This window comes from Cynocephalus volans, chromosome 2, assembly GCF_027409185.1.
Source record: "Cynocephalus volans isolate mCynVol1 chromosome 2, mCynVol1.pri, whole genome shotgun sequence".
NCBI classification, from domain to species: Eukaryota; Metazoa; Chordata; class Mammalia; order Dermoptera; family Cynocephalidae; genus Cynocephalus; species Cynocephalus volans.
The window spans coordinates 166,662,924-166,677,687 of record NC_084461.1 but is presented as its reverse complement, the minus strand read 5'-3'; the positions used below and the strand labels follow the sequence as shown (position 1 = coordinate 166,677,687).

At 36.2% G+C, this 14,764-nt stretch overlaps 1 protein-coding gene across 8 annotated transcripts in view; it reads left to right on the top strand.

Moving 5' to 3' along the window:
• HMBOX1 (homeobox containing 1) overlaps positions 1-14,764 on the top strand; it is a 196,970-nt gene that overhangs the window by 134,032 nt on the left and 48,174 nt on the right. For all 8 annotated transcript variants that reach the window (XM_063088037.1, XM_063088034.1, XM_063088036.1 and 5 more), the window contains exon 5: positions 9,281-9,391. In XM_063088037.1, coding sequence (XP_062944107.1) covers positions 9,281-9,391 — 111 coding nt within the window. The remainder of the gene's footprint in view (positions 1-9,280; positions 9,392-14,764) is intronic.

Genomic DNA, 14,764 nt, shown 5'->3' with positions numbered 1-14,764 from the left:
CCCTATTTGAAGATCATTGAGCTTCTTAGATGTGTACATTAATGTTTTTCACCAAATTTGGGGAGTTTTTGGCCAGTACTTTTAAAAAATATTCTTTCTTGTGTCTCTTGTGTCTCTCTTGTTTCCTTTTGTGATTCTCATTATGTGAATGTTGGTATGCGTGATGGTGTCCCACAGGTTTTTCAAGGCTTTGCTCCATTTTCTTTGTTCTTTTTTCTTTCTGTTCTTCATAATAGATCATTTCGATTAGCCTGTCTTAAAATTTGCTGATGTTTCTTCTGCCAGTTCATATCTGCTGTTGAGCCCCTTTAGTGAATTTTTCATTTCAGTTATTGTACTTTTCAACTCTAGAATTTCTGTTTGGTTCTTTTTTTATAATTTCTGTCTGTTTATTGATATTCTGTGTTTGGTGAGGCATTTTTCTTATACTTTCCTTTAGTTCTTTAGACATATTTCTTTTAGTTCTTTGAATATCTTTAAAACAAAATTTTTTTTTTTTTTTTTTTTGGTAATTGTTGTTTTTATTTTTGGTGGCTGGCCAGTATGGGGACCTGAACCCTTGACCTTGGTGCTTGGTGTTATCAGCACTGTGCTCTGAGTGGGCTAACCAGAAAACCTAAAGTAGCTATTTTGAATCTTTGTCAAGAAAGGTCAACATCTGAATTTCTTCAAGGGACATTTACTGACTGCATCTTGTACTATGTATAGGCCATACTTTCTTGTTCCTTTGCATACTTTCTTTTTTTTTTTAAACCTGTACATTTTAAATAATATAATGTGGAAACTCTGTAAATCAGATTCCTCCCTCCGCTGGACTTGTTGCTGTTTGTTGTTCTTTATGTTTGAGTAATGAATCTCCTGATTTAATTCTGTAAAGTCGGTATTCTTTGTGGTGTGTGGGTATTAAACTCTGTTCCTTATTAGCTTAGTGGCCAGCTAATTATTAGACTAAGATTTGCTTAAATCCCTGGAACCAGTAAATCTCCCAGCTTTTGCCAAGGGGCTCTGTGTGTGTATTGGGGCACACCTTTAACGTTCAGGCAGGCAGTTTATGATTCTGCCTTCACTTTCTTTTGCACCAAGTCTCAAAATCAAACAGAGGTGAGAACTTAGGGCCTTTACAGGTCTTTCCTCTGCATCTGCAAAGCCCTAGGCATGTGCACAGCCCTATGCATGCACATGGCATTCTAGATTCCCAGAAATATGTAACAGCTTTTTGAAGACTCTGATGAACATCTCATTCTTTAGCTTTTCTTTTTAAATATTTTGGTCAGGTTCTTGTTTGCTTCAACTGTTATCATTGCCTCAGGCAGCTGCAATATTAAATGATTGCCACTGATTGTTTTAGACAAACCACCTACCTTCTGTCTTCCCCTCTCAGCAATAAGCTGTTCACTCTGGGTGAGGTCTAAGTCAGATTATATAAAGGCAGGCCCTGGAGGTTTTCAGAGAATTGCCAGACAGGTCAAATAATGACAGTCCTCATGGTGTTTTGGGGAACTCCAAACCTGTTCTCTTCCCTCCAGTAACTAATAGGTCACGCCTGGTTTTCTTTGTGTTTGCAAGAATGTTAGTTTTCAAGTCTACAGTGATGGTGGTATGATGGGTATGGGAGGAGGTCAAGTTAAAATATCACATAGCTGTTCTTACCAGAATTCAGCATATTCCTTGGATTGTCTCAAGCGTTTGGTAATTCCTGGAGTTCTGAAAAAGTCAATTCTGACAATTTGTGTCAGTGCTTTTATGATGGAGTAGCTTTTGCTCACATTGCTTTTTTGGTGGAGTGGCTTTTCAGAGGTCCTTACTCCACCATTCCCCATGATGTCACTCCAATTTAACAGATTTTGAAGGAGAGTTAATCCAAAAAAGTTTTCTCCTATAGAATTGTCCTCAAAATAAATAAATAAAAATGGAAGACAAACATACAAGCATACAAGGACTGGGGAATACAGCACCAATAAGCCTGTATTGTTAACTATCCCATAAAGAAATCTTGCCCACCAAGAATTGAGTTAAAAATTTGGTTAATTCAATCAGTTATAGCATGGGTTGTAACACTCAGGTCAAATGTTCGGATCCTTGTACCAGCCAGCTGCGCCCACTCCCCCCCACCCCACCCCCGTCAAAATATATAAATATGTTTTATTCCATTTATATATATGAATTTGGGTATTGACTGGAAAGGGGCCAAGAGGGACTTTTTAAGGGACATGAGAATAATATAAATATTGATTTGAGCATGTGTACATTTGTCAGAACTCATTGAACTGTACACTTAAGAGTTTACCGTTTATAAAATATGTCTTAATTAAAAACAAAAATACAAAGCTTAGGAAAGACTGAGAGTGTATTGTAAATCTTGAATCCATTTAAATTTAGAGCTGTGAGTAAACAACTATGGGAATTTATAAATCTAGAACAGAATGTGAATGTTGACTATGTAAAAATATCTTCAACATCAGGAGGTGGGGGTAAAGGGTTGGGATGGAGATGGGGGAAGTAGAGTATGTGTCATAGTTATCTATGGAGGCATAAAAACTTACCTCAAAACTTAGCATCTTGAAACAAACTTTTATTATCTCACTCAGTTTCTATGTGTCCAGGATCAATTTAAATAGGTTGTTTTGATTCAAGTGTCTTATGAGGCTGAAGTCATCTGGAAGCCTAAATGAAGTTGGAGCATCCTCTTCCTAGATGGCGTACTTGCTTGGCAGTTAGCAGAATACGTCTTTGACAAATAGTTCTTTGACAAATAGATCTCTGCATATGGCTGCTTGAGTGTTCTCACACATGGCAGCTGGATTCCACCACAATGAACTCTCCAAGAGAGAGAGACATCTGGCCTCAGAAATCACAGACCATCATTTCTGCCATATCTATTGGTTGTAAAGACCAACCTTGATGCAGTGTTGGAGGGGATTGAACAGGGAGGAGTACCAGAAGGATCATTAGGGGTCATCTTGGAGGCTGGCTACCACAGTCTGGTAATTTCCTCACCTTTTAAAGCCAGAAACCATTAGATATTGCCGACAAATTAATAGAAAATGCATTCCAATTATACAAAGTTTTTGTATAAGTCTTTTTCCTTGCTTTAGTGGACTCTTTTAGCAACCTTATTTTTCCTATAGAAGCATTTACTAAACTTCAGTAGATGTTTCATTTTCACTCTAGTTTTTTTTTTATTTTATTTTTTGAGTTAAGATGAAACTAAACTTAATTTGTTAACACTTTAAAAAATTCTGTCTATAGTGTGATCCCATTTTAGTAATTATTTCTCCCTATTCTGTGTCTGTACATGCATGGAGTGATCTTGGAATGAATGCAGTTATCTCTAAGTGGTGATAATTTGGGTGTGTGTGTGTTTTATTAGTTTTCCTCTTAATTCTTCTTTCCTCTGAATTGCTTAGAATTCTTTTAAATGATGAACATGTTTTATGTTTACAAAAAGAGAGCCAGACTTTATTTTTTAAAGTTGCATAATATTCAGTAGTGGTGACAACGTAGGAAACATTTCCATTACTATTGGTTAGAATATAAAATTGAGCACAGCCTTCTTTAGGGGACAATTTGGTGACATCACAGCCTAAAAGGCTGCTCATGTCCTACAAATTAAAAATTCCATTCTTACGAATCAGCTCTAAAGTAGTATTTATTCATGTGCACAAAGATATACATAGTGTCATTGCATTATCATTTATAAGAGTAAGACATTAGTAACTCCTGAAATATCCAATAATAGATGTGTTTTAATGAATTATAGTATAGAATGCCATGTAGTCATTAGAATGAGAAAGATTTATAATATACTACACTAGAAAATTCCAAGACATTATGTGAGAAAATTAAGTTATTTATTATGTATAAAATAAGCCCAAAAGTGTGTTTAAAAAAAACCTGTATATGCACATATGTTTATGTATTAAATGCATGGGAACAGTGGATGGATTACACAAAATAAACAAGGTTACCTCTAGGATAGGGAATAAAGAAAGGGTGGGAATGGAGGAAGGACTTTTTTTTCTTTGCATGTTTGTGAATTATCTGAATTTTTATGGAGAATCCATGCATGTGTTTTAACTTAAAAATTTTAAACATAACTGGTTGCACTGTGGAAGGTGAATTGTAGAGATGATATAGCAGTTCTCAAGTAGAAAATTGCTTGAAGAAGGATGTTTCAGTTTTTTAAGTGTGAAATGATCTTCTAATTAAAAAGGAGCTAATCATGAGGATTTTGTACTTCATGGATCTTAAATGGCTTGTTGTTTTTCATCAAAGTTGTTACAGTTGTCCAGGCGAAAGAGGCTGAGATTCCAAACTGCAGGAATGAGGATTGGAGAGAACATGAAGAGAATTTTAGGAAGAGAAAGTGGTTGGGTTTAGTAAGCATGTGAGAGCTGGGGGAAAGTAGAGTGAAATGGAAGATAAAACTGAGATGGGGACACAGGAAGAGCAGATGTCAGGATGAGGATAATGAATTAAGTTTACTGTGTTGAAGATCTATGAAGTTTTCATTAAAGCCATCTAGCAGATGGTTTGAAAGTGCACATGGTTTGAAAGTGCAGTCTGGTGCTCTGGAAGTCTTGGGCATTTAGAGGACATTTTAAATCATGATTGTTGATAACTGAGATGATCAAAGGGAGGAATCTATAGAGTGAGAGAAGATGCTTAAAGATGGAACCCTGGGGACCACTGACGTGGAAGGAGCCAGCAAAGCAGCCCGGAGCCAACAAAAAAGATGCATTGGAGGAGTTGTATCCAGCATTGCAAGGATATAGGTGATGTGAGTGGTCAGTAGTGTCATATGCCACAGGAAGTGGAAGGAAAATGAATCATTTCAATTTGTAGTTGGAGACTTTGACAAGAATGGATTATTGTGGAGAGCCCTCTAGTGGAAGGGAGCTGAAGCTCAGAAAATGATGCAATGAGGCTGGCGTAGAGGCTTTTTCTTCCTTAGAATGCAATGTGATTACTTTCCTATTGGAAAGAAATTAATCGGGGATTAGTTTTAGTTTCAATGTATGTAGGTTATATGCAAATTTTTCTTCTACCTGTAAAAGGTAGAAAGAGGAGGTTTTGAGAAGCTAAAACCTTGGACAATGCCATTTTCTTCAGCAGTGGGAAGTAGCGGGGGAAGTTAGGGAAATTTTTTCCCCCAAAGTGTTAAAGCTGACAGTAAAGACAAGTTGCAGGGACTTGTGATACCAAGCTCAACTTCCAAACTAGCCCCAGAAGGATGAGTTAAAGGAAACTTACCTAACAAGCTGCTAAAAAAATTCATGTACAATGTGTGTGTGTGTGTGTGTGTGTGTGTATAAAATTTCTTTTTTTTTTACAGTGCCTCTTCTGGAAAAATTACCTGCTTTATTACTGTGTTTTCTACACATATTATGTGAAAACTGAGATTAAATTTATAGGGAAGAAATTACTTATTTCCTCCTCACACAAAAGATGAGACAGGAGGATATTCTATATCACCTTCCTCTCCCTTTGTTTTGTTAAATTAATAATTGCACATAGAGAAAATTGTGGAGCAACGTATGTATAAACAGATAATGTTGCTTACCTCAGAGAGTAGAATTGGACAGGGAAGGCAGAAATTAACTTCTTTTTGCAACTTTTATTTTAACTTAATTACAATGTTCATAAAACAACCAAAAAAGTATGTATTGGGGGGGGGGGCAGGCAAGGAACCAAAAGTTAAATCAATTAAATTAATACATATGAGAGTACTTCAAAAAGCTCATGGAAAAATTGAATTCAGTGGTAATACAAATCCTTCCATGAGCTTTTTGAAAACCCTTCGTAGTTATAGTAAGATTCAGAAAACAATATAGAGGTAGAAGGTGGTAGGAAAAGACTACACTCACAATTCATATTGTGTATCTTTGGTTATACATAAGCTTTTGCTACTATACAAAACAGTGTAGATTATGAAAAATTGTATATTCATAAAATATAAACTTTTTTTCTTACTCTTTAAAGAAAATCTACTTTTTCATTTATATCATGGACATCTTTCCTACTGATACATATACATTTACTCTTTTTTTTTTGAAACTTCATAGAATTTTAAAGACTTCTTTTGGGAAACTTCTATTTAAAAATATACACAGAAAAGTATCCAATTTAATGACTTTTAGTAAGTGAAGACACCCATATATCCACCTTCCAGATCAAGATGGAGAGCAGTGCTGGTCACCACTCAAGCCTTCCTCATACTGCCTCCCTGTCATTAACCTTTCTCTCCTACATAGGTGACCCCTATTCTGATTTTGATCCGTATAGATTAGTCATGTCTGTTTTTTAACTTTATATAAATTGAGTCATACACTTGTATATGGCTTTTACGTGTGTGTGTGTGTGTGTCTGGCTTTTTTTGGTCAACATTATTTTTGTGAGATTTATCCATGTGGTTGCATGTAGCGGTAGTTTGTCTTTTTTCTTTTTTTGGGGTGGTGGCTGGCTGGTATGGGGATCCAAACCCTTGACCTTTGTGTTCTCAGCACCACCCTCTCCCAGGTGAGCTAACTGGCTAGCCCTAGTTTATCTTTTTTCTATTAGGTATAGCAGTCTACAGTAGAATGCAAGATAACACGATTTATGCATTCTACTGTTGACGGGCATTTTGTTGTTTCACCTTAGAAGCTATTATAGCTCATGTAATCAGCCTTCTTGTACATGTTTTGAGTATGTACACATTTCTGTGTACTGTATACCTAGTAAAGAAATAGCCAGGTCATAGGGTATACATATATGTATGTTCAGCTTTAGTAGATACTGTCTACCTATTTCCAAAGTGGTCCTGCCATTTTACCCTTCCATCAGCAGTATGAGTTCCATATATCCCATGTCTTTGCCAATACTTGATATTGTTGCCTTCTTGGTTAATTGGTTGTTTGTTTTTTTTTAAATAACATTATATGTTTGATGGCTTTTTAAAAACATTAATTTTAAAAGTCTGCCACTATTTTGTTACATAAATATACTATAATTTAAGTCATGTCCTTTTGATGGGCTTCTGCCCTCCCCACTATAGCACAGCCCGAACCTGGACAGCTCCTATGTCTAGTTGGCTCTGTGCTTTGTTCTTTGTGTGATCTGACTATGTAAGGAAGATTTAATATTGGAACAAACTAACAGAACTGATATATATTTTTTTCTTAACAGATTTTCCTCAAATTCCCTGTTTTTGAGTGCATGGTACCAATGAAGAATCCATGTAAAATAGTTTCATTTTGTTGGCATGAAAATCAATTCTGATTTCATGGTGGTAAATGGTTGTTTTCCTCGCTTTTGTTTAAAAGTAGTGTAAAAAAAACTATAATGTCTGAAACTAGGCTTTTGGTAAAAGATTGCTAAACATGGCTGATTCACTTATTCAGAGTAATTTGCATTCTCTTAGAACAAGGACGCAGTGCTAGCTGCCAGCACCTGCATCACATACATCCTCTGGAAAACTCCTTTGTGAATTAACTTGAGAACGTAAATCACTTGGGTTTAGGAAAACTGAATTTTGCTCTTTGTAAGTGAAAGATGTTTCTAGTCGGAGAACCTTGCCTTGCAGTCTTTCTTTTAGCCCTCCCCCATTTCCTCAAATTTTCTTTTAACATCCATTTTTAAGTGTTTGAAACTCTATGGGCATGCTTTTAATGATTTAAACGTGATCGCCAGACCAACCTACTGCCCTTTCTCATGATAAGGGGTGTGATTACTTCATGGTAGCCACTCTTCTTGTTGGGCATTATAGCTTTAAACAAGTGTTGGCACAGGTGGTATTCAGTAATGCCCAGTTACAATAAGTAATTCCTTAGGAGGGTTTAGATATTGGTAATTGTCTATGATGGCCGATTGGTCAATCTTTTGGTGGACTTATAAGACAGTTTTGTCTTTCCTGATATTCTTCACTTTTGCCAGTTGTATTCATTTTTTGGAATAGCCGTAATGACCACAATGAGCATGTGATTCTCATACTAGTAAGCTTTAGACATGCTTTTTTTACTTTCAGATGTGGAGATTCTTCACATTTCAAAGTAATTGCTGTCAAGAACTTCTTAGTGATAGCAGAAACTACTGTTTTATATTCTGTTCCATTTTTTGGAAAGTGCACATGTTGGAAGAACATCTTTAGCTGTCGAGATTTATTTTAAGAGGTTGTATTGCAGCATAACTCTAAAAGTATGCCAATTCTTACTTCTTCGTACTAATGGTAATAAGTCTAAAAATACCTAAATGAATTAACAAATAAGCCAGAAACCTTATTGAAGACAGTATTTTCAGTGACCTCTCCGTTCCTAGCCCCTGAATCTTTTTATCAATATCACTAATGGATAGCAAAACTTGCTAACTTGATTTTTTTTTTTTTTAGTTACTGTTAAAAGTTCTAATATTCTAAACCAGGGGTGCAGTGGAGGGCAGTGGTGGTTGAGGAAGCACAAATATAAACAGCCTCTGACAAATAACTATAACAGCCTGAACAGAAGTGACTCCATTTTGTTAAACCTTTGAATTTAAAAGTTTGTTCTCTCCTGTAACCCAAATCACAGAGCCTGCAGCTAATTGCCAGAACACAATGACTCTTGCTCACATTGTACACAAAATAATTAGAGAAAGAATTATTAACCCAGACGGTCATTCTTTACTAGCTTACTAACCTGATCTTATTTGAGATTAAGAGGAACTGAACCCATGGAGAACAAAGTATGACAATGGTCAGTCACATCCGGGAAGTTCCTTGATGATTATCTGGAACACTCTAGCACGTCTGCACGTCCCTGCTTGGTCACCATGGATGAGCTTTCAACCACAGACCCCTATAAAATCCTTTGGCAAACCTGGGAGAGGAGGAGATAGTCTTTGAGACATAAGTCTGCCATGTTCCCTGGCTGCCAGCTTCCTGAACAAAGGCCACCTTTTCTTACACAGCTCTTATCACTTGATTACTGGCTATTGAGCAGGGAGCAAATGGGCCTTTGGGGTCTCGGTAACATAACTGTTACTTTAGGAATCTCTTCATTTATCTCATTTTCATGGACCTGGTTAGGAGATTAATTTTAGAGGCCACTGTTAAGACTTGGGTAATAAAATGCTTTGACCTCTAATAGATAATCTCTGAGTCTGTCCTTGCCAGTCAGCCTTCCTGGTTTTAAGGAGTTTGCTCAAGTTGCAGCTTCCTCATAGTGACACAGAGAATACAGCACTCATTAACCTAGAACCAGCAGAACCCTCATTAACTTCTCTGTGGTTTCAGTGACCCCCAAAAGCTATTTCTCTTTCTGCCTAGGTATCAGTCAAAGCCGGATCTCTCATTGGCTGTTGCAGCAGGGATCAGACCTGAGTGAACAGAAGAAGAGAGCATTTTACCGATGGTATCAACTTGAGAAGACAAACCCTGGTAAATATCATTTCCTTTTATTTATGTCTTTTGAAGCAAGACCACTTTATTCAATCCATGTGCTGACTTTAATAAGATAGTTTCATCTGACCTAGGTAGTGATCTAGGATGAAGCCACCCTGATGATTCCCAGGAGCAGCTGTAGGTTGGAACACAGAATGAAATCTCAAGGAAAAAGGAGATGACAAAAACCTTGATGTCTAGAGTTTCTAGGAGTAGGCAAGATCTATTGCAAGATACTTTTAACAAGTGATATGTAAAGGAAAATCTGAAGCTGTGGGCCTGTCTCAATCTGTGCATTTACACAGGCTGGTGGCAGTGAGCCTGCTCTCAAGTGTAAACTTATGATTGAGCTGTCTTCTGTAATGTTATAGACTTAAAGTCCTTGCATACAGACTACATCATCACTTGGAATATAGGATAATAATAGCATTGGCTCTGAGGTGAAAATGAAGAATGTTACAGAGACTTACTTTTGTATGACGTATTTCTGTGATAAGATTTTTTGTCCCCCAAAGATCACATTCTCAGTCCAAAAGGTTCAGGCAGAACAAAATGGAATAGACTATATCAACCTCTCTGCAATGAATTTTTAGAATCTTTTCTGCTCCCTCCCATTTCTGTTTAGAAACGTTTCAGATGTACAGAAAAGTTGAAAGACTAGCATAGTAAACATCTGTTTTACACTCTGCTTAGATATAATAATTGTTAACATTTTGCTACACTTGATGTATCTCTAAAACAAATAAATGAGTAAATTTTAAGATTTATGTGTGTGTGTATTCACCATTTTTCTCCTAAGAATAAGGAGATTCTCCTCTATAACCACAGTCCCCATGAACACACCTAAGAAAATTAGTAATATCACCTAATATCCAGTCCATAGTCACATTTCTGTAGTTGTGGCAAGAATGTCTTTGGTAGCTCTTCTTTTTTAAAGTAGTATCTGTTTTAGGTTGGCAAATTAGAATGTCTCTCTAGACTCTTAAATCTAGTCACCCGAACTTTTTTTTCATAACAAATTTTTTAAACCATGTAATCTTACAGAGTGTTTCACATTCTGTGTTTTCTTTCATTATTAGATAATTTATTTCTTTATCCTCTGTTATTTCCTGTCAAATGGAAGTTAGAATTGAAGCCTTCATTAGTTCAGGTTGAATATTTTTGGCAAGAAAACTTCATAGATTATTTAGGGGGACATATATTAATGGCTGCAGTTTACTTTGACATGCATCAAAAAATAAAATGGATTGATGAATAGATAGGGAAGTGGAGATATATGTGATAAAGTAAGTATACTAAAATATTAGGTGGTTGGAGTATGATTTTCACTTATTAAATTCTTTCAATGTTGCACTATGTTTGAAAATTTTCACATTAGGGCTGTCCAGTTAGCTCAGTTAGAGCATGGTGTTATAACACCAAGGTCAAGCGTTGGGATCCCCATACTAGCCAGCTACACAAAAAAAAAAAAAAGAAAAAAGAAAAGAAAAAGAAAGAAAATTTTCCCAATAAAACATTAGGGAAAAATACTTTGTAGGCAATGTTGCCCTCATATTGCCCTATATCACGAAGCCTGTAATGTGAGTCGTAGCACTATACATGTGCTAAATCTGACCATTTTGTTACAGTGGTGACCACCACATCTCTTCTTTGCAATTTGTAAATAATCTCTAAGGCGACATTTTACCACTGGATGAATAATATCTTCTGCAATAACCTTTATTATTTCATTATAAGAAATAATGTCTTTGCATTCATCGATGATCCTTGTCTTAATCAATTTGTCCAATGGGGTTTGCAAAACAGGATAATATAATTATCTGTTATTCTTTCAACACTTACTAGCTGGCAGTTTTTCTGCAAGAGAGAACTTTCATTTTTAGATATTTTCTAATGATATCTAGATATACAGGCAAACCTCTCAAAATAATGGCTCTGTTGTTGCTACCATTAGATGAATGTTCTGTGGCACCACTGTCCAGGAGAAATAAAATGTGAACAACATATATAATTTTAAACTTTTTAGTAGCCATATTTCCAAAAGTAGGAACAGCTAAAGTTAATTTTAATAATATATTTTATTTAACAGATATGTATTATCACTTCAACATTTAAACAGTATTTTTAAAATTATTGAGATTTCTTTCTCTCCTTTCTCTTTTTCTTTCTTTCTTTTTTTTTCTGTTTTTTTTTTTTTGTTTTGTTTTTTGTTTTGTTTTTTTGTGTTTATTTTGGCGGCTAGCTGGTGTGGGGAACCATACCCTTGACCTTGGTGTTACAAGGCTGCACTCTAACCAGCTAAGCTAACCGGCCAGCCTCCTCCACCCTTTTCTTTACTTTTCATTCTTTTTTATTATTCAAAATATTGTAATATTTGCTTTTACATATTTGTGGAGCACAGTGTGTTGTCTCAATACATGCTTATACTGCACAGTTATTCACTTAGGGTAGAGAGCATAGTTTGTACCCATTAGTCCACCACTTTTCCTCCCCCCCTTTTCTTTCCTTTTTCTTCTCTCTTCTTTCTTTTTTTTTTTTTCCTGTCTTTCTTCCTCTCTCTTTTACTTTCTTTTCTTTTTGTCCTGATTTTTTGAAATCTAATACTTAAAGCACGTATTTTCAACCAGCCACATTTCAGGTACTTAGTAGCCACACGTGGCTGGTGGCTACCATATGGTACAGCACAGTTTTAAGGGGTAGCTGAAGTAACAATCCAAGCTCAGTGTTAAACAGTCTTCCCAAAACACATCACTTCTCCCGTGATTCACAGCAGAACAGATCAAATGGGACAAAAACTTGGCACTTGGTCTGCTTAATAGAGCAGCTTAGGTTGATAGCAAGGGTTTAGCTATGTAAACAAGGAATGGTGGCCAGGGGTTTCATAAATCTGGTCACATTTTAGACAAGCCATGGGGACCGCTAGGGATTGGTGACCACCAGGGGGCCTGGCAGAGGGATTGTGAGGGTGTTCCATAACGTGCAAGGCAGAGCAGTGAAACATGTGAAGGACAGGCACCAGTCAGCTGTGTCAGGCGATCAGCCTCCACAAGAGTTGGGATTTTTGTCTCTTGGATTTGGCACTTAGAACAAAATTGACAGATAATCTAATCACAGTTGGTGAAGCTAAATTCCCACACTGGGGTTTCAGGGCTGAGTTCCAATCCCAATCCCAGGCAGGTACTAAGATATCAGCAAAATTAATTCACTAGAAGCAGGAAAGAGGACTAAGGTGAAGCTCTCAGGCTGCAGCAACATTGTTGCATGGGATCTGGTAGCACCACTAACTGTGTAGTACTGCTGTCATAGTCCAGTCGCTAGCACTGGGCTGGCAGTGTTCTTCTGAAGCTTGTTCTTTTTTAATTTTGTTTTTGTTTTTTTAAATCCTTTCTCCTATTTCAGTTTATCTTGGAACCAGAGGTAGGCTCACCCATCATTGGGAAATTGGAAGGAGGTTGGAACTAGGGCACTGAAACCAGGAAAAGAAAGGACTAATGGCATTAATCCAGCTGTTGATTAGGAGCTGCTTTCTTTAAGGAGATAGTGCCTCACTTTAAGAATAAGTTCCCCTACTTATATGCATTTGCTTTTCAATGAAGTTGCAGTACTATCCCCTTTTTAAGGACTTTCTATTTTTTGTTTAAAAATCAAATCCATAATGGTTCCCTTCGTCAAGATTTCTATAGGATATAATTTAAAGGAAGCTGAAGAGGAGGGTAAATTTATAATTGTCAATTGGTATTTTTGTCACATTAACAATAATTGGATATTAGCAACTGAAATCTAAGTTTTTTAAGTTTTTCTTTGCATTTTCACGTTTATTATAAAAGCTAATGTGGCATAGAATTCTTTCTAGATAAATGAATTTTATTTTGTTAACTTTAAAATAACCTTTGATTTTAGCTAAAGAATGGTATTGTTTCTTCTTATTCCATGGACACTTTGAAACTACTATTATGTTTGGATAAAATGAGCTAAAATTATGTTAGCATTTAGGAGTAGCTTATTCACTGTCTAGTCAATAGTTGCTTATAGTAGTACATCACATTCTTCTTTGCAAGTTATAACAGAGATGATTAGAATCCACCTAAATGTCTCTCAGTTGAGAACTGGTTAAATGAGTTATGGTACATCTGTACAATGGAATATTATACAGCTTTATAGTTATTTTTATAGTAGCTTTGTTTGAATTAAACTTGTATGTGGTGATAAGGAATTCATAAGTAAAAAAATAAGGTGCAAAACAGTATATAGGGTATATTACTATTTCTGTAGGGGCAATGCACACACACACACATCCTTATACACACATAGAAGATCTCTGGAAGGCTGTACTAGGAACTGTGGTAAGAATGGTCCTGTGGGGCCGACCCCGTGGCTCACTCGGGAGAGTGCGGCGCTGGGAGCTCAGCGGCACTCCCGCTGCGGGTTCGGATCCTATATAGGGATGGCCGGTGCGCTCACTGGCTGAGCGCGGTGCTGCCGACACCAAGCCAAGGGTTGCGATCCCCTTACCAGTCACACACACACACACAAAAGAATGGTCCTGTGATGGGGAGCTGAGTGACTGGGAGGACGGGTGGTAGGGAGACTGTTAACTATATCATCTTCTGTGTCTTTCTAAATTTTGTACCTTGTATTATATATTTGAAAAATACATACAAAATATAATGTGAGAAAGGGAAGGAGGGAGGGAAACAAACAAAAAAAATCAACTTGCCTTATTAATAGCTTTCAAGATTTAAAAAAATTAAAAACCTAGATTCATATGGACAAGACTTACTGCTTTTGAGAGACAGTTATATAGAAAGTAAGATGTCAGTGGTTTTTATTAATACGTAATTCTTTTATTTCATAAATTTTCTGTTGTCCAAGACAGCTCACCAGGGATAATGTAAATAGTATCATCTCTTTGTATATATTCTGAGAAAAAAGGCAAAAATTAGGAAAATCACAAAATGAAAAACTGCTTTTTTATTTTCTTCTGTAAATGTAAGCATTTATGAAACAAACCAAAAAAAATGTTTGTATATTCCATGCCTCTATTCTTAGACCTCAGAGCATTTCTCTTTGTAAAGTTTTGTTTTTCAACCTCTTAACTCTGGTTATACTTGGATATGTTGTTTGTTTATTTCTATGTAAGTGGACTCAGCAAGAAAAATAATACAATGGACATTCAGGTTATTTTTATTGATAATCCAATAGGTATAGTGTAGATCTATAACAAACAGACCCATAATTAGAATTTCCCAGCATAACCCAAAGCCTGACAAGGTGTAAAAATAAAATAGGCTGATGGCAACTAATCAAATACATTTTATCTTGTTTCTTATGAAAACGTTTATAAGAAAATGCCTAGTTTTTAAAAGAAGT